The sequence below is a fragment of the Xenopus laevis genome, chromosome 9_10L (assembly GCF_017654675.1).
Source record: "Xenopus laevis strain J_2021 chromosome 9_10L, Xenopus_laevis_v10.1, whole genome shotgun sequence".
NCBI lineage: Eukaryota > Metazoa > Chordata > Amphibia > Anura > Pipidae > Xenopus > Xenopus laevis.
The window spans coordinates 8793961-8819268 of record NC_054387.1 but is presented as its reverse complement, the minus strand read 5'-3'; the positions used below and the strand labels follow the sequence as shown (position 1 = coordinate 8819268).

The 25308-nt window shown below is 41.8% G+C and overlaps 1 protein-coding gene across 4 annotated transcripts in view; it reads left to right on the top strand.

Annotated features, from left to right (window-relative positions):
- The window catches only part of arhgap27.L (Rho GTPase activating protein 27 L homeolog), a 58899-nt gene extending 49541 nt beyond the window's left edge, over positions 1-9358 (top strand). For 3 of the 4 annotated variants that reach the window (XM_041575964.1, XM_018234914.2, XM_041575965.1), the window contains 10 exons: positions 760-847; positions 2426-2527; positions 2937-3044; positions 3620-3713; positions 3882-3995; positions 4076-4174; positions 4462-4539; positions 6997-7131; positions 7235-7340; positions 8693-9358. In XM_041575964.1, the coding sequence (XP_041431898.1) occupies positions 760-847; positions 2426-2527; positions 2937-3044; positions 3620-3713; positions 3882-3995; positions 4076-4174; positions 4462-4539; positions 6997-7131; positions 7235-7340; positions 8693-8870 (1102 nt within the window). In that variant the 3' untranslated portion in view covers positions 8871-9358. The remainder of the gene's footprint in view (positions 1-759; positions 848-2425; positions 2528-2936; positions 3045-3619; positions 3714-3881; positions 3996-4075; positions 4175-4461; positions 4540-6996; positions 7132-7234; positions 7341-8692) is intronic. The other variant, XM_018234915.2, reaches the window with a different exon arrangement.
- Positions 9359-25308: the final 15950 nt, after the last annotated feature.

The following is a 25308-nucleotide window of genomic DNA, read 5'->3' as shown; positions in this document are numbered from 1 at the left end:
AGCTATACCCTCATACTGTACTGTCTAAGGGAAACAATATGGCACCTCCTCCCATATGTATAAATACAAATATACAGAGAAGGAATGTTCTGGGCACACAATAAGCTATGCTATACCCTCATACTGTACTGTCTAAGGGAAACAATATGGCACCTCCTCCCATATGTATAAATACAAATATACAGAGAAGGAATGTTGTGGGCATACAATAAGCTATACCCTCATACTGTACTGTCTAAGAGAAACAATATGGCACCTCCTTCCCATATGTATAAATACAAATATACAGAGAAGGAATGTTCTGGGCACACAATAAGCTATACCCTCATACTGTACTGTCTAAGGGAAACAATATGGCACCTCCTTCCCATATGTATAAATACAAATATACAGAGAAGGAATGTTCTGGGCACACAATAAGCTATACCCTCATACTGTACTGTCTAAGGGAATCAATATGGCACCTCCTTCCCATATGTATAAATACAAATATAAAGAGAAGAAATGTTGTGGGCACACAATAAACAGTGCACTCCTAGTGTACTTTTTTTTAAAGGGGATCTCCAACCAAAACTGAAAAGTTGCTTAGAATTACTTTTTCTTTTATTAAGCAAAACAAAACAGTTTTTGGGTTGTCATTCCCCTTAAGAAAAATATAAATGGCAGCTCCATCACTTTGTTAGAAAATACACCATTAAAGCAGAATATTATTCCAGGGACAGGCCTCTCCTAACAGTTTCGTATTGATATTCCTTACAGTAAAAGCTGGAGCTCCTCCTGGACTGTCCTGGAAGGAGGGATCTTGACATTTTTCAAGGATGGTAAAAATCTATCATCCAACAGTGCGGTGAGTTATTCATATCCTGTAAATGATATCTTAGTGATGTCATCAGTTAATCATTTTTGTCACATGTCTCACTTAAACTTGTGTATTATAATAAATGAAGTACCCCTTGTTGGAAAATATAAGGATATTAGAAGTATAAGAAGTAACCTCGGAATTCCATGACCTATTTAAAAACACTCGGCCTTTGGCCTCATACTTTTATATAGTCACTCCTCTGTGACTTATAATATCCTTATATTTTACAATAGGGGGTAGTTTATTCACTATATAAATACTTAGGGGCTGATTCACTAAGGGTCGAATATCGAGGGTTAATTAACCCTCGATATTCGACTGGGAATTGAAATCCTTCGACTTCGAATATCAAATAGCGCAAATAGTGCGATTGAAGGATTATTCCTTCGATCGAACGATTAAATCCTTCGAATCGAACATCTCGAAGGATTTAAATCTAACGATCGAAGGAATATCCTTCGATTAAAAAAAGTTAGGAAAGCCTATGGGTACCTTCCCCATAGGCTAACATTGACTTCGGTAGCTTTTAGATGGCGAACTAGGGGGTCGAAGATTTTTTTAAAGAGACAGTACTTCGACTATCGAATGGTCGAATAGTCGAACGATTTTTAGTTTGAATCCTTCGATTCGTAGTCGAAGGTCGAAGTAGCCCATTCGATGGTCGAAGTAGCCCAAAAAAACCTTCGAAATTCGAAGTTTTTTACCTTCGAATCCTTCACTCGAAGTTAGTGAATCGGCCCCTTAATGTATAAAAGCCCCGTAGAAGGGTAGTTGACTATAAGACTTCTGTAACTAGAAAAGATGAAAAAACCCATGGTCTAGAGCATCATAATTCAATGCAATGACTCCCTAGAAGCTTGTTGGACAATACTTACAGAATAGATGGACATATATATTCTCTATATAATAAATATATAAATATATATATGTCCTTGTTAGGCACTAATGGGGCTCTCAGCAACTATTCAGCCACAAAGGGGAACTTGAAACCTAAAAGTATGAAAATCACTGAAGCAGAAAGTACAATGTTTTCCAATCATAAAGGAAAGAGAGAAGCGAGTAGGATATTGCTCCGCAGAGGTGGTCCAGATGTTCTTCTGTAAGGAATTGCAGTATCTGCCTTTGGTGAGGCTTTGTGAAAGTAGAATCTATAGACCTTTTACACCAGGTTTTCAAAAGGCCAGGCCCCCATGGCAAGCCCCCTACTATTATAACATGTTGCAACTTTACCAGAGCATGGATGGAGCAGATGTGATCCACCAGGGACTTTATAGCGCAATGAGCACCTGGAACTGCCGGTATCATACATTTATCATTAGCAGATGGAGCAGGTTTAATGTAATCATCTGCACATCTTCCTAGTGAAATGATTGGGGTACACTCCAATGCCCTACATTCAAGTATACTGCAGCCCTATGGAATATATTGCCTCTGTGTTTATTATAATAATAATAATATACTGCGTCAATACCTAATAGTATCTGATCCATCATACAACAACGTACAGTCTCGCCAGTTTCATCCCATCAGTCAGGGATTAATGTTTCTCTTTGTGATTTTCAGAGACAGTCCCAGCTCTCAACCCCAGAGTACACAGTCAGGCTAGAAGGGGCCACTCTCCGATGGGCCACCAAGGATAAGTCAAGCAAGAAGCATGTACTGGAGGTGAGGACAATCTGGTTGGGGAAACAAAGTTGTACCTTGTATGCCGGAGAGACCCTGGTGTATGGTATATGGGGCATTTTTAATGGGCCATGGGATACTTAGTGTTACCTAATGCATCACACATGGAGGTTACTTTGATTATAGAAGAAGCGTTGATGTCAAGGGCAATTGCCCGTGATAACATTGCCGCCTAGTGGCCCTATTGTGTAATGTTTCCTACTACTTTGTCGACAATAGCAAGAGCAGAGCTGAAGATGCAGTTATCATTTATACAACTCCTCTATGACACTCGCCCCAATCTACACAGAAGTTGCTTGGAAAAAAATGGGTGTGACGTTTTCCATGTAAATTGTTTTTGTTTTCTGAAATACGCATAGTTCATTTCCCAATTAAATAAGCTGTTTTTCAGCTTAAGACTCGAGAAGGCTCTGAGTTTCTCATACACCATGATTCAGAGACGATCACTGCAGACTGGCACGAATCGATAAAGAACAGTATTGCCAAGAGTATACGTTTAGTAAGTTTATATTTTATTTTGTATAAAAGCAATTGGTTGAACAGTCATCCAGCTATGGACAATAAATAAGCACTCACCCCAAGTCTCCCCCTAACTGGCCTTCAGACTGGGCCCCCTTAGCTCATAACAAGGTTACAGATATATATAAACATTGGGGTAACAGTCACCCTGCTATAGTTCCAGGGGTACCCAGAGTACAAATAAGCACTCACCCCAAATCTCACCCTAACTGGCCTTCAGACTGGGCCCCCTTAGCTCATGACAAGGTTACAGATATATAGAAACATTGGGGTAACAGTCACCCTGCTATAGTTTCAGGGGTACCCAGGGTACAAATAAACACTCACCCCAAATCTCCCCCTAACTGACCTTCAGGCTGGGCCCCCTTAGCTCATATCAAGGTTACAGATATATAGAAACATTGGGGTAACAGTCACCCTGCTATAGTTCCAGGGGTACCCAGGGCACAAATAAGTGATCAACCAAGATCTCTAGCTGAGACAACACAGCCCCCACAGTTTAGGAATCAGGCAAAATTACTATTCTTGCTTTTAAATCACTCCTTCTGTCTTCAGTCTGCAGACCACACACCTGAAGATGAACCTGAACTTTTCCAGGAATTTGGCTCTACTGAAAAGTTGGGAACAAAAGATGAAAAAAAGAACTCAAGTAAGGAAGGGTTAAAATATATCTGCTTATATGTATATTTAAAGGACGGGAGGAGCTGCCATGTGTGCATGAATACATTGTAAAATAACGGGAGCCTATGGGGCAATTGATGGTAGCCCATCTGCATATTCAGTTTCCTTGCCCTCTGAACCCCTCGTGTATTCGCAGGCATGGGATCCGGCAGTAACTCTGACAGCGATCACAAAGTCCGCGCTAAGCTCAAGAAGTTTTTGCAGAGGCGGCCGACATTACAGTCCCTGAGAGACAAAGGCTACATCAAAGGTAATTCTTTCACCAGTGATAGGGGGATTTGGAATGGGACCCTCTCTGTATAATAATAATAATGTTGTTGTTTTATCCAGAACAAGTGTTTGGATGCCCCTTGCAACAGCTCTGTGAAAGAGAAAAACAAAATGTTCCGGAATTTGTAAGAAAGGCCATCCAAGCTGTGGAGAAAAGAGGTAAAGGTCCCTGTGGAATATGATTGGAGGAGGGCAAAATATAGCAGAATTGCCAAAGAAATGTCAAAACTTATGAAGGAAACGATTACTTTTATATCTAAATCTGAATGGCCAGGGTGCTTTGAGCTCCTCGGGATGGAGTGCCCTGGGGTTGTCTAAACTTTGTCTTGTTCTGAAGGGCACACATTTGGAGAGAATTTAGTTTCCATTTGGAAATTAACTGTTATACAGATAATCGAGTGAAAATGATTACATCTTAAACACAACATTCCATTTTTTGGAAACAGGACTTGATATCGATGGTTTGTATCGAGTGAGCGGAAATCTGGCCACTATACAGAAACTACGCCACAAAGTGGATCAAGGTTAGTGCAACTCTCTGAGAACCCTGTTCATATTCTGATGATCCATTAGGCAGGAGCATCTGTACCTGAAGTTCCTGGGGTCACCTGTATCTCTGTCCTGTCCATGGTGATTCCAGCTCTTGTTGTGATATGTTGCTTTCCTTCAAAATCAACTGTTCAGGGCTGATGGTTTGGTTGCTTAAGTGTATTCAGAAGGAAATTGTTCTTCAGAGAGGATTAGAGATGGTGACTTGTTAGATTTGGGATGACAGCAGTGCAGGGAGAATGGTGGTTACATTGTATTATAATGGTGGTGGTGTGGGCTGAGTAGGTTTGACTTGATGAGCAGAGAATGTAATTGAGTGGTCCATCTGTGGAGCATGGTGGCTTGGGATGGTGAGGAGCAAGACTGGTTGCTTGTTAGAATGATAAATGGGCAAAGAGTAAAATGGCTTGATGTGCTGAGATGTTAGATTGGTAAGTGGGTGGGTTTGGGATGGTGATCTGTTTTGTCGAGGAATTATATGGTAATTATTGGGGTGCAACAGGTTGGTTGAAGAATCTGGATGAATATCAGGTCATTTGGGTGGCTAAGTGGGTTGCCAAGGAGTTAGAATAGTGAACAAGTAGATCACGTATGCAGGATAGGTATCAATGGATTGATTTGTTGAAGAGTAAGGATGGTGGGTAGGGAACCTGGAAACTGTGACATAGTAATACAGTAAATAAATATAGATAAAATAAGAATGGTTAGTCCTTTAGGTTTGTTTTCTCTTCTCTCAGCTGTACACGAAATCACACAAATGAAAAAAGCAGATCAGCGCCTAGGACAGTAGAGAAACCAAAAAACAAAACAAAATATATTGTAGTAGGTTCAGGTTCCTCAAATAGCAGCCTGTGTTGGGGAGAAAAAAAATTCTCTTGTGCAAGTTCCCCTTTAAAGAAACCTGTCACTTCTCCAAACAGTGCATAAATGCTTATTCCGGAAACCTTCACCAGTTTTGGCCAAAATGGCTACTTACACGACGGTAGTTATGATTATATAACCTCCGCGTCATAGGCGAGGTGACGTCACAGTGAGCTGCAGGGGAGAAACACGAGGGAGAAACGAACGCCAGCATACAGGTGACTAACCTCATGGAAATGTGAGTGCAATGTTTTAAAAGATTTTTTATTCTCAAAAATAAAACGGTATTATACGATGGGATTTTTGTATCCTTCTGTTGGAGCTTAAAGGTGTTCTGTGGAGCAAGGGAGATTACAATTGAATACTACATGCAATAATTATAACTACCATAGGCATTTTGGCCAAAACAAGCATTTATTCAATGTTTGGTGGAGTGAAAGGTTTCTTTAAAGGGGAACTTCAACAAGAGAGTTTTTTCTTCCCAAAACAGGTTGCTATTTGAGGAACCTGAACATACTACATTATATTTTATCTTTGTTTTCTGGTTTCTCTACTACACTAGGCGCTGATCTGCTTTTTTTATTTGTGGAACATAGCAATACAGGCTGGAGAAGACACACATCCACCAAGTACAAACATTTGCTCTAATAAGTCTTATCTTAGCACTAGTTGGTCTAGACCAGTGATCCCCAACAGTAGCTCGTGAGTAACATGTTGCTCACCAACCCCTTGGATGTTGCTCTCAGGGTCCTCAAAGCAGGTTCTTGTTTTTGAATTCCGGGCTTGGAAGCAAGTTTTAATTGCATAAAAACTAAGTATACTGCCAAGTAGAGTCTACTGTAGGCTGCCAGTCCATAAAGAGGCTACCAAATAGCCAATAACAGCACTTATTTGGCACCACTAGGGACTTTTTCATACTTGTGTTGCTCCCAAACTCTTTTTACATTTGAATGTGTCTCACGGGTAAAAAAGGTTGGGGATCCCTGGTCTAGAGGAAGATGAAAATGATTATCCCTGGTGCTATGTCCAGTTTGCCTCAGATTTGGTTCCTTGTTATGCAGTAGAGTGATCATGGCTGCTTGGTGGGCTAAGTATGGTGACTTGGAGTGCTGAGGAGCAATAATAGCAGTCTGTGGGATTTGGTATGGTGACTTTGTGCTCAGAAAATTATAATGATTGCTTGATAGGTCATTATGGTGACTTGGTGCTCAGTAAAGTGATAATGGTGCCTCGATAAACTCATTATGGTGACTTTGTGATCCAAAGAGTGGTGGCTTCACGGGGCTCAGTATGGTGGCCTGGTGTGCAGAAGAGTGAGATTGTTGGTTTTGAAGGCTCAGCACAGTATGTTGAGTTGATGTGCTGAAGTGGAAGAAAAGGTTTGGAGGAATAGTATGATGACCTAAACTCACTCTCGGGCTGAATAGTGAGAATGGTGGTGTTACAGGCTCAGTGTTGCGGTTTGTCGTGCAATAGTGACTTGGTGGGCCAGTATAGTGTGCTGAAAACACTCTAGAAGCGGTGAGGTTGCACACAGACTTTTTACTTAACATATTTTGCCTTCGGCACAGAAGAAAGCATCAACCTGGAAGACGGGCGCTGGGAAGATGTCCACGTTATCACCGGAGCCCTGAAACTTTTCTTCCGGGAGTTGCCAGAACCCCTCTTCCCCTTCAGTCACTTTGACATTTTCATTGAGACAATAAGTAAGAAGACACAATAACAATCGCATTTACATTCCATTTAGAATTGTATTTCATCGGGTAAAATGTTTGCTCTAATGATGACATTTTTCCTCTTCTATCAAAGAATTAAATGACCCAGCAATGAAGAAGAAGCAGTTCAAGGAGCTGATACAGTCGCTGCCGTCGCCAAACAGAGACACGATGCAGTTTCTCTTCCGTCATCTGTGCAAGTAGGTGGCATTGGGGTTCCTCAAGATGTTTGCCTCCATCACCGATGGTGGTGATCTCTACTCCTTGCATATTTCTCCCACTCTCCTCTTTTTTTTATTCCCAATGGCTTTCTTCCTCTCCCCTTTTGTGTAATGCTTCATGCTTCACGGTCTCACTTCTCTTCTTTACTATTTCTCTGCCCTTTATAGATTTCTCCCTCAATGTCACTTTTATTCTCCCTTCCTTCCCATTATTTCCCCTTCTTACTTTTTGCTCTTTCTTATAACGCTCTTCACTCTCCCTTCTCTTCTGCTCTGTCTATTGTCTTCTACCTAACCATTCCTCTTCCTTTCTTCCACTGAATCTCCAACCTATTCCATCTGCTCCCTCTTAGTTGTCTACATTCACCAAATTCTCTGGATTTTTATTCAGTTCTCCATGTTGTCCTGCATTTCTTTTCCTTACCTTCTTCTCCCTTCCGTGCTTCTCCACTACATTAAATTAGTTTAACCCCAACACTGGTGGCCTGGTGGACCTTCATCTCTCTTTTCAGTTCCTAGCCTAGCGCTAGCGTCAATTCGCTAGCGTTGGGCATTTTCGTTACTTCGCAAATTCACTAACGAACGCTGGCGTAGTTTCGCTAGTGTTACTTCGCACCCTTACGCCTGGCGAATTTTCCCTACGGACGTAACTACGCAAATTCACTAATGCGCGCAGTGTATTGAACGCTACCTTTTACGCTAGACTTCCTTCGCCACCTCAGACCAGGCGAAGCGCAATAGACGAGATAAGGATTGTTTCAAAAAAAGTTCAAATTTTTTCTAAGTCCCAAAAAACGCTGGCGTTTTTTCTATATTATGGGTGATAGGCTGAAAAAGATCGAAAACATTTTTGGGGCTCCCCTCCTTCCCCCCTACATTTCCTAACTCATGGCAACTTAACTATACAGTGGGCACATGTGCAAAAAAAAAATTTTATTTGATGTTTTGAAGGTTTCCCAGGCATTTGTAGTGATTCTACCTATTCCTCCATTGAAATTAGAATTTGGTGCCTTATGCAAATTAACCATCGCTAGCGTAACTTCGCTTCGCTTAGCGAATCAACGCTACCGCAACTTCGCAACCTTACGCTACCCCTGAGCGCAACTTCGGATTTTAGTGAATTTGCGGAGCGCTGGCTAAACTACACGTGGCGAAGTGCGGCGAAGTTGCACCTGGCGCAACTACGAATCTTAGTGAATTTGCCCCTTGGGGTCCATTAAGTTGACCTGGGCACATATACCTGATATGTTTCAATGTCTGCCAGACCCACAAGCAGCTCGGAACCTTGCCACGTGATTAAATCCAGAATGTTTAATTCCTTGTCTCTCCAGCGTAATTGAATATCGAGAATCCAACAGAATGTCCATCCAGAGTATCGCCATTGTGTTCGGGCCGACCCTCCTAAGGCCTTCGATAGAAGGAGCAAACATCGCCATGTTCATGGTGTTCCAGAATCAAATCGTGGAGCACGTTCTAACCCAATATAAATATATATTTAACACAAGCTGATCCCTGGCTTTGCTGATTCTTACCGACTGTGACATGACGGCGCGGGCTCGCCCGATAAAAGCCTTTGTATTGCTCTGCCTCGCTATTTAAATGTTTTATGTAAATACCTGTGCCCTTGACTTATATATATACATATATATATATATATATATATATATATAGATGATAGATAAATATATATATGTACAAAATAAGCTGAGTATAGTAGGGAAACTGGGCCAACTTGCTGTTCGTGTAAATAAATCCCTCCCAGAAATGTCAATATTCACTTTATTAAGCAGCTTTTAATTAACCGACTCTGCTATAGGTTTTTACACGTGTAATTATTTTCATAGAAACGGATTTTAAAAGAGCAGAAGTCTGCGGCACCAACAGAGAATTTATTTAATAAGGCGCAAGAAAAGACACTGGTCTGTTGTGCACAGAGAGATTCATCTTCATTATTCCTGTTGCACTTTTTACATTAAAATGTTTTACAAGAAAGAGAATAAGGTTTTTTTTTTATTGAATGAAATGACTGATTCTTCAAAAGGGTCTGTAAACCTTATTAAGTTTCCACGTTGCAATCAGGGAAGTGTCCAAACTGCACAATGTTTACTTGCCCTTTAAACATGATGGGAGATGGACCTGTTATTAAGGGAGGGGGGTGTCAATGTCAAATCAGAGAGACCCCCAACAAAAATGGGAGAGTTGACATGTCTGTAAGGGGCACTGGAGTTCAAAATAACTAAAACAAGTAGTAAAGAGGACCCTGCCCTGAAGAGCTTGCAATCTAATAAAGACGTGGAGGTGGGCAAGATCAGGGGTCAGCAAGGTGACAGACGAGGGGGCATGTAGTGTACTCTGAAGCTATGCTATGTAAAGAAGAAATGTGCTCCATCTATATGTTGCTGAACTACAACTCCCATCATACTCCAAAATCATATCAAGGAATAAAGCATGCTGGGAGCTATTGTATTAACAGGGGTGATATTCATTTAGGGATTAACCTAACATCTGGGATTATAATATATATAACCCTGCCTGTTGTGGAGAGGTTAGAGTTAATCCAGTTGTACTGCTATACGTTGTTTCACCAGCAGGTGTCCCTGCAACACAAGTTGTGTACACCCTTTATGCGCCAGGGTAGCCCCAAACTGACACGAAACAGATGCTCCTTTGCAGCGTTTGGTTTATTCAAAAACGGATCATTGCTGAAAAGAAGATCATTCTGGTTAATGGTAACATCAGGAGAAAATATTTATTAAAGGGGAACAACCCTTTTTTTTAATTTCCTTTTATATTCGTCTATGGGGAAATGTTTAGAATACACTTTCTGTTCAGGCTCTCTGTTGTCTTTCAAACCATTGCCTTTTGCTTAAATCAGGCTACTGGGTAGTTAAACCCTAACTGGGTGGCCGATACCTAAATCCTTTCTAAGGGCTCTTACAGACGAGCGTTTTTACCTGCGCCCCCCTGCGTTCCGTTTTTCTGCGTTCAGCCGCAGGGGAGCGTAGGAATAGACGCATTACATTTTTTCCAATGGGGCTGTACTCACACAGGCGCATGTAGGCGCCGAACGCAGGTTGAGACGCAACATGCTGCATTTTTCCTGCGTTCGCCTGTGTGAGTACAGCCCCATTGTATGTAATGCGTCTATTCCTGCACTCCCCTGCGGCTGAACGCAGAAAAACGGAGCGCAGGTAAAAACGTCTGTAAGAGCCCTAAAGCACAAAAAAAAAAAAAATTAAGAGCAAATGGCAGAATTCATCCTACGAACAGTTAATCACGTCAAGTGCGGGTAATTAGTATAGGGGAAGCAGGTCCAGAGAGAGAGAGACAGAGGAGAGAGAGAGAGAGAGAGAGACAGAGGACAGAGGAGAGAGAGAGAGAGAGAGAGACAGAGGACAGAGGAGAGAGAGAGAGAGAGAGAGAGAGAGACAGAGAGAGAGAGAGAGAGGAGGAAGAGGAAAAGGACAGAGGAGGAAGAGGAGAGAGAGAGGAGGAAGGCTGCCGGCTCTATGGAAAGGATTCTGGAAATGGAATTGTTGTATTCAGCAAAGGTACAGTCAATATATATTATATATTTAATTTTATGCTTATGATTCCGAATGGGGGGACTGGACTTGCAAGGGAGTTACACCCTGTATCTAATTAGAGCCCAATAGGATTAAAGATTCATGGTCTGTCTGCCTTAGGGCTCTTACATACGGGCGTTTTTTCCTGCGCTCCCCTGCGTTGCGCTTTCTTCTGTTCAGCTGCAGGGGAGCGCAGGAGTAGACGCACTCAATTATTGTGAAGGGGGCTGTACTCACACAGACATGGAAATGCCAAACGCAGGTGGGACACCGCATGTTGCATTTCACCTGCGTTCGGCGCATACATGCGTCTGTGTGCGTACAGCCCCCTTCGCAATAATTGAGTGCGTCTACGCCTGCGCTCCGTGTGTAAGAGCCCTAAATCCTTAATAAACTGCATTTGCCTTTGTGCTTCTGATCCCACTCACGGTGCATTTGGGTCGGAGCTTTCCACTAATTGAATAATGAGCAGCTCAGCCGCAGAAAGGAAAAGCCCCCCGACTGTATTGTGGGTCCCAAATACCCCGGCCCAGACCTTCAGCCTAAGGAGTGGAGGGTAACTAGTAGTACAAGGAAAAGAAGACCCATAAGCAGCTGCTTTCTGTATATTCCTGCAATAAAAGTATAAAAATCTTTGTGGATTTTGTGTTCCCTACAATGGGTGGGCTGTGAGCGCTCGTCTCTCCTCTGGATTGGGTGGGCTGGAGCTGCCATACTGGTTTCCTTGCAGCATTTATAATGGGGTGTGGGCACTTTGCACCCAGTTCAGCAGAGCAGACTGTAGGGATCCAGTCTCCGCAGGAGTATTAGTTGTGCACCTGTTACCTGATCATCATTTCCCCCAGGTGCAGCTAATGGGGCAGAGGAAGCCCAGTGAGACCATAAAGGATAAGTAACTGAGAACTAATCAATCCCACCTGGGCCTCCTGTCTTTGTAAAAGGTAAAATAAAGGTTAAACTGTTCCAGGAATGAGAGATGTTGCTGTCGTCCAAAGATCTAATTAATAACAGGGAATAGACAGAATTGGCATTGGACTCTGTAGCCTTTTTCACTGAAACCCGAGCCTGGCCTGATGCCCAACATCATTGCTTGAGACCTTACCATTAAAGGGATTGTTTCCCTTTAAATCTACTTTTAGTATGACGCAGAGAGGGATATTCTGAGACAATTTGCAATCGGTTTTATTTTTTTATTATTTGTGGTCTTTGAGTTATTTAGCTTTTTATTCAGCAGCTCTCCTGTTTGCAAATGCAGCAATCAGGTTGCTAGGGTCCAAATAACCCTAGCAACCATGCACTGATTTGAAGTATGAATAGGAGAGGTCTGAATAGAAAGATGAGTAATATAACAATAAAGGTGTAGCCGTAAAGGGCATTTGTTTCTTTAGATGGGGTCAGTGACCCCCATTTGAAAAATGGAGAGAGTCAAAAGAAGGAAAATACAGGTATAGGACCTGTTATCCAGAATGCTCTGGACCCGGGGATTTCTGGATAATGGATCTTTCAGTAAATTAGATCTTCATACGTTAAGTCTACTAGAAAATCATTAAACATGAAATAAACCCAATAGGCTGGTTTTGCTTCCAATAAGGATTAATTATATCTTAGTTGGGATCAAGTACAAGCGACTGTTTTATTATTACACAGAAAAAGGAAATCATTTTTAAAAAGTTTTTTTATTTGATTAAAATGGAGTCTATGGGAGATGGCCTTCCTGTAATTCAGAGCTTTCTGGATAATGGGTTTCCCGATAACGGATTTTTCTGTAATTTGGATCTTCATACCTTAAGTCTACTAGAAAATCATATAAACATTAAATAAAGCCAATAGGCTGGTTTTGCTTCCAATAAGGATTAATTATATCTTAGTTGGGATCAAGTACAAGTGACTGTTTTATTATTACACAGAAAAAAAGGAAATGCAGGTATGGGACCTGTTATCCAGAATGCTTGGGACCTGGGGTTTTCCGAATAACAGATCTTTCTGTAATTTGGATCGTCACACCTTAAGTCTACTAAAAAATCTTTTAATTATGATGGTTTTGATGATTTTTTATCTAGAATGCTCAGGACCTGGAGTTTTCCAGATAACGGATCTTGTAAACATGAAATAAACCCAATAGGCTGGTTTTGCTTCCAATAATTAATTCTATCTTAGTTGGGATCAAGTACAAGTGACTTCATTTTTAAACTTGGATTATTTGGATAAAACGGAGTCTATGGGAGACGGCCATTCCATAATTTGGAGCTTTCTGGATAACGGGTTTCCAGATAAGGGACCCCATACCTGTAATTCAAAAAATATTTTTTTTATTAAAAACGAAGACCAATTGAAAAGTTGCTTAGAATTGGCCATACTAAAAGTTAACATGAAGGTGAGCCCCCTCTTCGTCATTATGAATCAGGCAGGTAAAGTTCTCCTGGTATCTGCCAAACCCAGACTTTTCCATCAGACAGACCCACGGGGGGGAATACGATGTTTCCTGCAGAGAACGCGTTTCCGCTGATTGTTCCATTAGGGGGAGTCTCGTGTTGGGCAACGTGTCTGGATAATTTTGGCCATATGACATTGCATTGCTTTTCAATCAAAAACGAGAGATTTGAACCCTCATGTAAAGCGATCTGAGCTGAGTCATTAGGCTGAGGCCCATCAGTAATAACAATCAGTAGTTGCACCCTTTGTTACCGAATCCTTCTTTGTTGGGTTTAGTTCTCCTTTCAGTCCCTAGCACTTCTGTGTGATTGTTGTGTAGCACACGCCAGGCTCAAGGTCGTCTTTAAGTAAATTCAATTGGCAGGTGGTCTGGGAAATTCCGGCTCCAGCCAAGATACAGCCATGAACCCAAGGAAATGCCCGGGGTCTTATCTCAAGGAGGAAATCCTGAATAACCAATTAATTATTAGCTTTGATCATTGTATGGCAAGTTACACTGTACTGCTTCTTAGTTGCACTGTCTGCTGTAGATGTCACCAGACTAGTGGGATATAGAGTTCCTACACTGATGTTTGATATAGGATTCTATAAAATCCATAAGCATCTGTTCCTGCTGAATTGTGCTTAGTACAGGGAATACCTATGCTGCCATAGTTTTATGGGATCTCTCTGTACAGACTATGAGCAAACTTAGGGGACTGTTCCTGCTGAATTGTGCTTAGTACAGGGAATACCTATGCTGTCATAGTTTTATGGGATCTCTCTGTACAGACTATGAGCAAACTTAGGGGGCTGTTCCTGCTGAATTGTGCTTAGTACAGGGGAATACCTATGCTGCCATAGTTTTATGGGATCTCTCTGTACAGACTATGAGCAAACTTAGGGGGATGTTCCTGCTGAATTGTGCTTAGTACAGGGGAATACCTATGTTGCCATAGTTTTATGGGATCTCTCTGTACAGACTATGAGCAAACTTAGGGGGCTGTTCCTGCTGAATTGTGCTTAGTACAGGGGAATACCTGTGATGGGCAAATTTGTTGCAAAATTTGCGAAAAGCATTGAAGTCAATGGGCGTCAAAATTATTTTGATGCGCATCAATTTTGACACCCGCGACAATTTTTATATGCGCGCCTATATTGTCCAAATGCATTAAAGTCAATGGGCGTCCGATTAATTTTGACGCTCAACAATTTTTACATGCGCAACTATTCTGACGCATGACACTTTTTTTTTTTTTTTTACGCACAGATTTTTTCAACTGCGAATTTTTGCTACTGTTTCGCGAATTTATTTGCCGGCGGCAAAACATGGAAATTGCCTGCATGGCTACACAGCAGCTTGTTTATATAAACTATAGTAGTGCTTATCTGTTATCTACTGTGTATCCTGTGCTTGAATGGCTGCCCCCATGGCTACACAGCAGCTTGTTTATATAAACTATAGTAGTGCTTATCTGTTATCTACTGTGTATCCTGTGCTTGAATGGCTGCCCCCATGGCTACACAGCAGCTTGTTTATATAAACTATAGTAGTACTTATCTGTTATCTACTGTGTATCCTGTGCTTGAATGGCTGCCCCCATGGCTACACAGCAGCTTGTTTATATAAACTATAGTAGTACTTATCTGTTATCTACTGTGTATCCTGTGCTTGAATGGCTGCCCCCATGGCTACACAGCAGCTTGTTTATATAAACTATAGTAGTACTTATCTGTTATCTACTGTGTATCCTGTGCTTGAATGGCTGCCCCCATGGCTACACAGCAGCTTGTTTATATAAACTATAGTAGTACTTATCTGTTATCTACTGTGTATCCTGTGCTTGAATGGCTGCCCCCATGGCTACACAGCAGCTTGTTTATATAAACTATAGTAGTACTTATCTGTTATCTACTGTGTATCCTGTGCTTGAATGGCTGCCCCCATGGCTACACAGCAGCTTGTTTATATAAACTATAGTAGTGTTTCTGAAGCAAACACACCAGTTGTACCAGTGCAGGGAAACTGTATATTATATTTATACAATTAAAATAATTTTTTACTGTTTCTTTAACCATGTCTCTCTGGTTTCTAGTATAATGAATGACATTATAAACAGGGAGACCAGCGGCCGGTGATAATTGTTACAAGCCTGCCTGTGAGACAATGGCTCTTAAAGGAAAGCTATAGTGATCACCATTAGTAATTGGTTAAACCAGAGCAGCAGTGTCTGTTTCTGTTGGTTTCTCAGATCGGGAGCTCGGTGGCTTTTGCGGCTGAAATTTCCGGGACTGGGAGGTTTAACAGCAAAGAATTGAGCAGGAATGTGTAAGGAAAACAGTCGGGATTCTTTGCAGATCAGCGTGTGGGGCTCTCGGCAGCCTGTTGTGTTTAAACACTGATCTGAGTTATACACTGGGGGCTGCAGAGAGGCTTATACAGGTGCACAGACACCAAGGGGTTACACCAGCGTTTATTCAAGGAAAAGCAATTGTTTCTGAGTTCACTATATACAGAAAAAGTCATTTATGTTCCTCATATACAAGTATGTTTTGCCTTCAGTTGTACCGTGTGAATGTAAATCTCCAGTAGGACGGCAGTTCGATTTAGCTTTCCCAAGTCGCCCAAAGTTTCCGCGAGAGGCAACGTTGGACGACTTCGGAGAATGAAGCGTTCCAAGTGCCATCCCTCCACGATTTATATTCTAGCCAACGGGAAGGCAATTCTGAGAGATTAGTCACCCGAAGAAGAAGCGATTGGCGACTAATCTACCCGAACTGCCTTCCTGCCGGTTAGATTGTAAATCACCAGCGGGATGGCAGTTGAATCGCTTCGGCTTTCCGAAGTCCCCCAAAGTTTCCTTGTGAAGAAATTTCCGACAACTTTGGAAAACGAAGTGTTCCGAGTGCCACCCCGCCGGCGATTTACATTCTAGCCGGCGAAAAGGCAGTTCCCGAGAGATGGCAGTTTGATTGCTTCGGCTTTCCAAAGTCGCCCGAAGTTTCCTCGCTGCTATTTCGGGAGATTAGTTGCCCATTGACAAATCGCCTCTTCTTCGGGTGACTTATCTCCCGGAACTGCCTTCCTGCCGGCTATAATGTAAATCACCGGCAGGAAGGCAGTTCCGGGAAATTAGTCGCCCCAAAAAAGAGGCGATTTGTCGATGGGCGACTAATCTCCCGAAGTAGAAGCTTGTCTCTGCCCTTAAGGGTGAAAGTATAATGGGAGCTGTAGTTCACCAGTCTGGGATTGGGATTTCAACTAAGAGCAACACTGGACAATAGAAACCTGCTTTTTTTTGCTTTTGAGTCACTTTTTGTATAATTTCCCAAAAACGGACTTTTTTTATGCCCTATAGCCTGAGCTGGATTTAGGTCACTAGGCAGTAGCCCTTGGCCCTCTCCCTTCCCATTGCCAATTGGCACCTATGCTCAGCCATGATCCTCCAGGTGTTCTATCAATATATTTGTCATAGTGCTGAGCCAAATTTTTCGCCAAGTTTCGGCACAAAAACTATAGACTTTAATGGGTAAAAAAAATTGTTGCGCAAAAAAAATTGTCCCCCATAGACTTAAATGCATTTGAGTGAATTTTCGCCATTTAGCAAATTTTTGGCGAAGCTAAACAGGTCAAATTCACCCATTACTAATTTGTAAGTAGATGGCTGTCCTCTGTAGACTGGTCTACCTCACTGGTTGGAGCTGCCATCTTGGACCTGCTGGAAAACCAAGAATCGGCATAGGAAGCAAGAAACTTGGCTTTCCATTGGTGGGTGTAAGGCTTGTGATAACGGTGGACTTCCCATGTGACCCGCTTGCAACCACTGCACAATTGTAGGGAGTTATGCCCCCGAATTTGGAGAGCTGGTTGTGTAAAAACAGGAGAATTTTGTAGGCAGGTTTATAACCACTTTATAAAGTTTCAGCAGTGGGTTTCTTGTCCTTACAAATAAGACATTGGCACCTCAATGAGACTCAACAGTCTCACCATCATTATTCTATGGTGCATCATTTGAGTGCAAGCCTGTCCACTTCATTATATAACTCCTCCACCCCCACCTTGATCTACCCCCTCATCATCTACCCACCACCAAACCGTGTTTTGTAGGATGAGTCCTGATCGATTCCCTGATCTTTGTTGGTGTATTAAAGTTTTAGTGGGTCATTATTTTCATTTGGACTTTTGTTAGCAATTCCCTAGGAATAGACTTATTTGATACAAGCTCTGTCCCTCAGACTCTTGAGGTGCTCCAGCATCCATGCATCTCAGAGGCTTCCAACCCAAGACCAACTTCAGACAAAGACCTTTAGATCAAGTCAACCGAGGTTTTAGGTGACCATACAGACCATGGTTTCAGTGTCAGTAATTTCTTTAGAATAGATTTATTTGATACAAGGTCTGTCCCTCCAACTCCAAGGTGCTCCAGCATCCATGCATCTCAGAGGCTTCCAACCCAAGACCAACTTCAGACCAAGACCTTTAGACCAAGTCAACTGAGTTTTTGGGTGTTTTAGGTGACCATATAAACCATGGATTCAGTATCAGCAATTCCCTTAGAATAGACTTATTTGATACAAGGTCTGTCCCTCCGACTCCAAGGTGCTCCAGCATCCATGCATCTCAGAGGCTTCAGACCAAGACCTTTAGATCAAGCCAACTGAGTTTTTGGGTTTTTTAGGTGACCATATAAACCATGGCTTCAGTGTCAGCAATTCCCTTAGAATAGACTTAATTGATAGAAGCTCTGTCCCTCAGAATCCGAGGTGCTCCAGCATCCATGCATCTCAGAGGCTTCAACCCAAGACCAACTTCAGATCAAGACCTTTATACCAAGTCAACTGAGTTCTTGGGTGTTTTAGGTGACCATATAAACTATGGCTTCAGTGTCAGCAATTCCCTTAGAATAGACTTATTTGATACAAGCTCTGTCCCTCAGACTCCGAGGTGCTCCAGCATCCATGCATCTCAGAGGCTTCCAACCCAAGACCAACTTCAGATCAAGTCAACCAAGGTTTTAGGTGACCATATAAACCATGGAATCCGTTTCAGGAATTCTTTCACTCAAGTTTTAGGATAGGTCAGCTGGATAACAGTGCAATATCCGAAAGTAAAGGTTGAACTGCCTATTTTGAGAACTTGGGGTGCAAATGAGGGAGTTTTGTGAAAGTTTACAAACCCTTAAAATATGGCTGAAATCCTGGTACCTCCAAAACAAAGGTTTTAAACACCTTTTAGGATTTTTCAGGAAAAGGATGTTTTCAAATTTGATCCAAAAGTTGAATCCAAAGGAATGTTGACCTTCTTCAATAGGAAGAGAGAAGAAAAACTTGTCAGAAAGAGAAATGTGTTAGAAATGGAAACATTTTATATCTTCATTGTTTATAGCTTATAAATAGGGTCCTGAGGTTCCATTTTTAGCGCATGTATTTATTTTATTTTCAATTCAGAGCTGACGGTCATTGTAGAGGCCAAACTGTGCTAAAATAGGACTATTTATTATCGAAAATTTCCCCAAATACTTTTGACAGTTGTACAAATAGTTTTTCGGTATTTCGGGTCCTTTTTATGAACGATTTCCTTGGGACAAATATTTTTGGTATTTCAGGTCCTTTTATGAAAGGTTTCCTTAGTACAAAAGCTGGAGACAGCCTAAAAATAGAGGGAGCCCAAAATATCGCAGCCAATATATTGCTGGAAGAGCAGACGGGAAACCTCCCAGGCACATGGGAATGGGCAGCAGACAAATAAATATAACAGTTTATTACAAGGGAGATGGTGACCCCTCTACTGCAGGGCTTGAGGCCCCCCAATAAAACAAAATAAGAAAGTTCCAACCTAAAGGAGGTCGAAATCTGGTTGTATTCCACAGTACTTTACAGAGATTTTACATCAGTTCCAGCCCCAGTGGAGCTTACAATCTAAGGTCCCTATCATATTCATACACACTAGGAGCCAATAACCTGCCTGTATATGTTGGTGGGATGACTCTAGCGTTCCCGGAGCAAAGCCATGCACACAGAGGGTGATTGTGTCTGGTTGGACTTAACCCCAGGGCTGCAGGGCACCATACTGCCTATGTCATAGCCTTGGGTATAAATCTGTTTCTGGATTCAGTTATCTTCTGGTCTATATCACCCAGGGCTTCCAGGCATGTTCTCCCACTGCTTCCAGGAAGAATTCATCTAGGCCGGTGATCCCCAACCAGTGACTCATGAGCAACATGTTGCTGTCCATAGGCCCTGATTTATGGAAAGACCACCTAGGCCCCAGGCCTAGGGTTGGAGGATTTTAGGGGGACGGCATGCTGCCCAACCACACCCACATTGGTTCAAAAACACTGGAGATACAATCATTTTTTTAAATTTCCCGTGCGCAAATTCCCATTGCTCCAGTCCAGATGATGAAAATTTACACGAATAAAGGGGAGGGGATAGGGGTGACGAACGGCAGTGGGCTTAGGGGCAAGCACTATTTAAATCCGGCCCTGGCTGTCCAACCCCTTGGATGTTGCTCCCAGTGGCCTCAAAGCAGGAGTTTATTTTTGAATTCCAGGCACGTTTTGGTTGTATAAAAACCAGCTGTACTGCCAAACAGAGACTCCTGTAGGATGTCAGTCCACATAGGGCAATTGAATAGCCAATCGCAGCCTTTATTTGGCACCCCAGAAACTATTTTTTTCATGCTTGTGTCCAACTCTTTTTACATTTGAATGTAGCTCATTGGTAAAAAAGTTTGGAGACCCCTGATCTAGAGTATAACTCTACTGAGCCATTTACTCAATGGTGGCCTAATTTGCTGGTACCTTTGTACTCCATCTTCACCATAGACAAGGACAGTCCTAAGTACTGGGGCGAAATTATCCTGGACAAGAGGACTCGGGAAGATTCAGAAAGATTTATTTGCCAGGCGATAAATCTCCTCCTCTTCAGGGCGACTAATCTCCCCGAACTGCCTCCCACCGGCTGGAATGTAAATCACTGGCGGGATGGCAATCTGAGCGATTAGTTTTCCAAAGTCGCCAAAGTTTCCTCGTGAGGAATTCCCACTGTATGAATATCCAAATCCACGGAAGGGCAATAGTTTTCTCTCTGAACTACATTTTCTAGGAATTCCCCCAATGAGATAAACAAGGGGTTCTTTGATTATTAGCGTCACTATAATCGCACTGAATGTTCCCATACTCATTCTGCACTTTCTAACGGGGAACCTCCTGGGTCCTGTTTGGGGGAACACGGGCAAAGTCTTAATAACACTGTGTAAAGGGCTATGTTTTTTGTTGTTTACACCCTTGACCGGCCTCTGTAGCACCCAGTAGCACCCAGTACCACTGGCTGGTTATGGAGCAAGATAAGCGTAAGCAGGTGTTGTGCTACTGGGTCTGGTCCCACAGTAGGTAAATATACATTGGGGAGTGTATCCCAGATTCCACTCTGTTTTCGCTTTATTCCATCCAGTGTTTCTAAAAACTGTCCGTTTCCAACAACAAGGAGCAGCCTAGACGTCATGATAACGTTTATTCCTTAAGGCCCCAATAGACGGATCAATAAAAGCTGCCGACAGACCGAGTTATTGGCTGTGTTTGGGGCCATCTGATGGGCTTCCCCGATCGATATTTGCCCGAAAGTCGCCAGGTTAAAAAATCCCATTGGATCGCGGCCACATCTGTACCTCTATGCGGTTCCGCTATCCGTCCACGTATTGGATCCATTATGATCCAATCATTGGGTACTAGGGTCCACAATCGGATCAGCCCGATATCGCCCACCTCAATGTTGGCATATTGGGGAGAGATCCGCTCGTTTATCGACATATCACATACCAGCATCACTCACTGGGAATAAAGTCTCCATTAAAGAGGTACTTGCAGTTGTTTTTAGTATGTGAGATATGGAACTCGGCACTTGTTCTCCTGCTGCAAGCAACTCAGACAAGTTGTTCGGCACCATGTAAAAATTATATCGGGTTGGAGATCAGACGGATCATTTGTGACGGTTTTAAAATCCCATTGGGTGTTGGGCTGTTGATGGCTCAGTGACATCAGCAGCAAAGGAAAAGCGCAACCTCACATGCTGTTAGTCTGGGACTGAGTTGTTTGCAGCAGGATAAAAAATGTTAGTGCTGAAGAGCTCACTAATGTCCCGTTCCATAGCGCCAAAGGTATAATAATACTGTGATTTCAGGGCACTTTTTTATTGCAATGGCCGTTTCGGGGAGAAACCCCTTATTTTTATTATTTAGCCTGTGTTCTGTCAGCTCCCCTTCTTCAGAGAAACCCATTGAGGCTTTTGCTTCTTACCAATGCTGATGCACGCTGGGCCGGGAGAGATTTATTCCCTGGATTATGGGGATTTTAAATATTAACACAGTCAACTCTCCGCTTATCCCAAGAAGGTATTCATGTCCCACAATAATTCTAAAATTCCAGACCAGCCCCCTGTTCTACCGACTTTCTATAAACAATAAATGAGCCCTCGTGTCTCCTTCTCTTACAGATGCAAAATTGCACTGGGGCAGTTGCTCATAGCAACCAATCAGCAGCTAGAATTGAATTTACATCTGCAAGTCGCAAAAGGAGGTGGTAAGTTGCAATTTTCTTTTTTTTTAATATTTAAAAAAAAAAAAAAAAAATTAAATGTTTGAATATTTTCATTGGATCTTGCTCAATTAATTTTCTTAATGTTCCATTTGGGTACATGTTGAAATACAATGCTGTGTTTGGTTGATTATTTCCCTATGAACATCCTGATTGGCTACAGGCTGGTCTAACTCCGTTTCTGATTGGACGCAGGTAGGTCTAGTCTTGCAAACCAACAGTCTAAAGCTTTTGTTGATCGTAGCACCTCCTCTTCAAAGTTGGTTATTATACCCCACGATAATGTCTTATTGTACATCTCCTCCTATTTCTTGTAGGGATTTTTCAAGCAAAATAACACGTACATTTGGGATAGCAGACTGTAACTGCAGCCTTAAATGGGTTGTTCGCCTTTAAATTAACTGATGATTTTTTTTGAGTTATTTAGCTTTTTATTCAGCAGCTCTCCAGTTTGCAATTTCAGCAGTCTGGTTGCTAGGGTCCACATTGCCCTAGCAACCATGCACTGTTTTATTATATGAACAGGAGAGGGACTAAATACAAAGATGAGCAATAAAAAGTAAATAGCAATAACAATAAATGTGTAGCCTTACAGAGCATTTGTTTTTTTAGACGGGTCAGTGACCTCTGTTTGAAAGCTGGAAACAGACAATAGAAGGCGATAAATTAAAAAAACGATATATATTAATTAAAAATTAATTATTATTAAAAATTATGAAGAGCAATTGAAAAGTTGCTTAGATTTAGCCATTCTATAACGTACTAAAAGTGAACTTAAAGGCAAACCACTCGTTTAATGGAAACTTTGTATTTTCTTTCATTTGCCTAATGTAATATTGTCCTCAAGGTATGGGATCCCTTATCCAGAAAGGATAACCACACATTTAATATACAAGCCCTTGCCAGATTGGTTATATATATATATATATATATATATATATTTTTTTTTTTTTTTTTTTTTTTAAAAAAAGCAAAAACACAAGGTTCAACTTTTCTTCAAACAAATATAAAAGTTTAATGTTTTGTCTTCCCTTTACACACACCACCAATAAAAATGTAATGTACGTACAAACCCTGGTTTCCCAAATCCATGATGTTTTCCATAGAAAAATGAAAAGGGACGCTGTATAAAAAAACGTGAGTTTCTGTGCAATTTGGTGAAACCTTTCTGTAATTTACTGTATTCACTTTACTATTCACTTTACTATTGCTCAAGCAGTCGGTTATAGGTAATTTGTGCAAAAATGTGTAATAAACGTTGCTGCGCACAGTGTGGCAAATTTTTAACCACGCCCATTTTTGTGACCACACCCCCTAATTACTGTGTTAATTTTACAAAATTTGGCAGGTTATGAAAGTTTGAACATATTTCTTTTTTTTTTTTTCTTTTCAGTTATTAAAGTTTTGCTAATGAAGGTGAATTGCCCTTTAGGGTAAGTCCACACTGGTCGTTTTGGGGAGATTTGGTCACCTTGCGACTAATCGCCACGTTTTTGCGGCGACCGAATCTCCCCAAACGTCTTCCCTGACTCTGCGCTAGCTTAAAATGAAAAAAAAAAAAAACGCCGCACGTGATTAGCGCATGTGTTTTTATTTATTTTAGCCGGCGCAGAGTGAGGGAAGACGCTTGGGGAGATTGGACGCCGCAAAAACGAGGCGACCAAATCTCCCCAAAACGCCCAGGGTGGCCTGACCCTTAAGCTGTGAGTCTAACTTCTCCCAAGAGACCTGTAATCTTATATTGTTACAATTACTTATTTGCTTATCTCAAAACTGTTACAAAAGTATCTTATCTGCAGTTGTGGCTGTTCTATGCTCTCTGCCAAAAGCCAAGTAAGTTAGAAACTTTGTTTCTTTTTCTGGCTGTTCAGTGCAAACAAAAAAATAGGGAGTTTCCAGTACAAACAAGGGACTGCGGGTTGAGCTGTCAAAAGAGGGACCGTTGGGAGGTATGAATTTGCATATGCAAATTAGGTTTCGTATTCGGTTCAGTATTAAGCCTAATCTTTCATGAAGGATTCGGGGGTTTGGCCGAATCCAAAATAGTAGATTCGGTGCATCCCTAGAGTTAAGGGAAACTTTGCCTAATGTATTCTTGTTCTCAAGGTATGGGATCCATTTTCTGAAAACCCCTTATCCAGAAAGCTCCGAATTACAGGGATGGAGTTCCTATAAAGTCCGTAATAAAACAGTCGCTTGTACTTGACTTTAACTGAAATATAATAAATCCTTATTGGAGACGAAACAATCCTATTTAGCAGATTTAGGGCATTGACACACACTAAGATTCAGGGGAGATTAGTCGCCCAGCAACAAATCACCTCTTCTTCGGGCGACTAATCTTCCCAAAATGCCTTCCCGACGGCTAGAATGTAAATTGCTGGCAGGATGGCACTCTGAGTGATTCGTTTTCTAAAGTCGCCCGAAGTTTCCTCGCGAGGCAACTTCGGGCGACTTCTAAATGAAGCGCTCCGAGTGCCATGCCACAGGTAATTTAGATTTTAGCCGGTGAAAAGGCAGTTTGGGGAGATAGTCGCCCGAAGAAGAGGAGATTTTTCGCTGGGCGACTAATCTCCCCGAATCTGAGCGCGTGTCTCTGCCCTTTAAGGTGAAGATCCAAATTTAAAGCAAGATCTTCTAGATACAAAGCATCCCAGATACAGGTATGGGATCTGTTATCCAGAATGCTTTGGGTTTCCCGGATAATGGATCTTTCTGTAATTTGGTTCTCCGTACCTTAAGTCTACTAGAAAATCATGTAAATATTAAATAAAGCCAATAGGCTGGTTTTGCCTCCAATAAGGATTAATTATATCTTAGTTGGGATCAAGTACAAGCGACTGTTTTATTATTACACAGAAAAGGGAAATCATTTTTAAAAAATTGGATTATTTGGATGAAAGGGAGACGGTGGGAGACGGCCTTCCTGTAATTCTTTGCTTTCTGGTTAACGGGTTTCCGGGTAATGGATCCTATACCTGTAATTCCTTCCTCTCTTTGCAGTAAATGACTGTATAACTGTATGATTCACATTAGTATCTAAGGTCAATATTGTCCTTTTTGGCTGTTTATGGTCCCTTATCAGATGGAGACACAATTCTGAGGTTGCCGATATCTTGCTGGGCGCAGTCTGTTGCCGACAACAACTGAACTAAACCACATTGTGCAAGTGCTGGGTGTGAATACACTTTATGCCATTTCAAACGAACATTTTAGGGGATATAAAACCGTATTTGAGCAGTTGTGCTATTCCACCTGATGGATTTGGTACTTATTAAGCTCAGCTGTCGTTGGAGGAGAAGTTAGTCCTTCATAAAACCTAAAAAGGCCGCCCAAACAGAACCCCTGATGCAGTTGTCCTCTAATGCCAGTTCC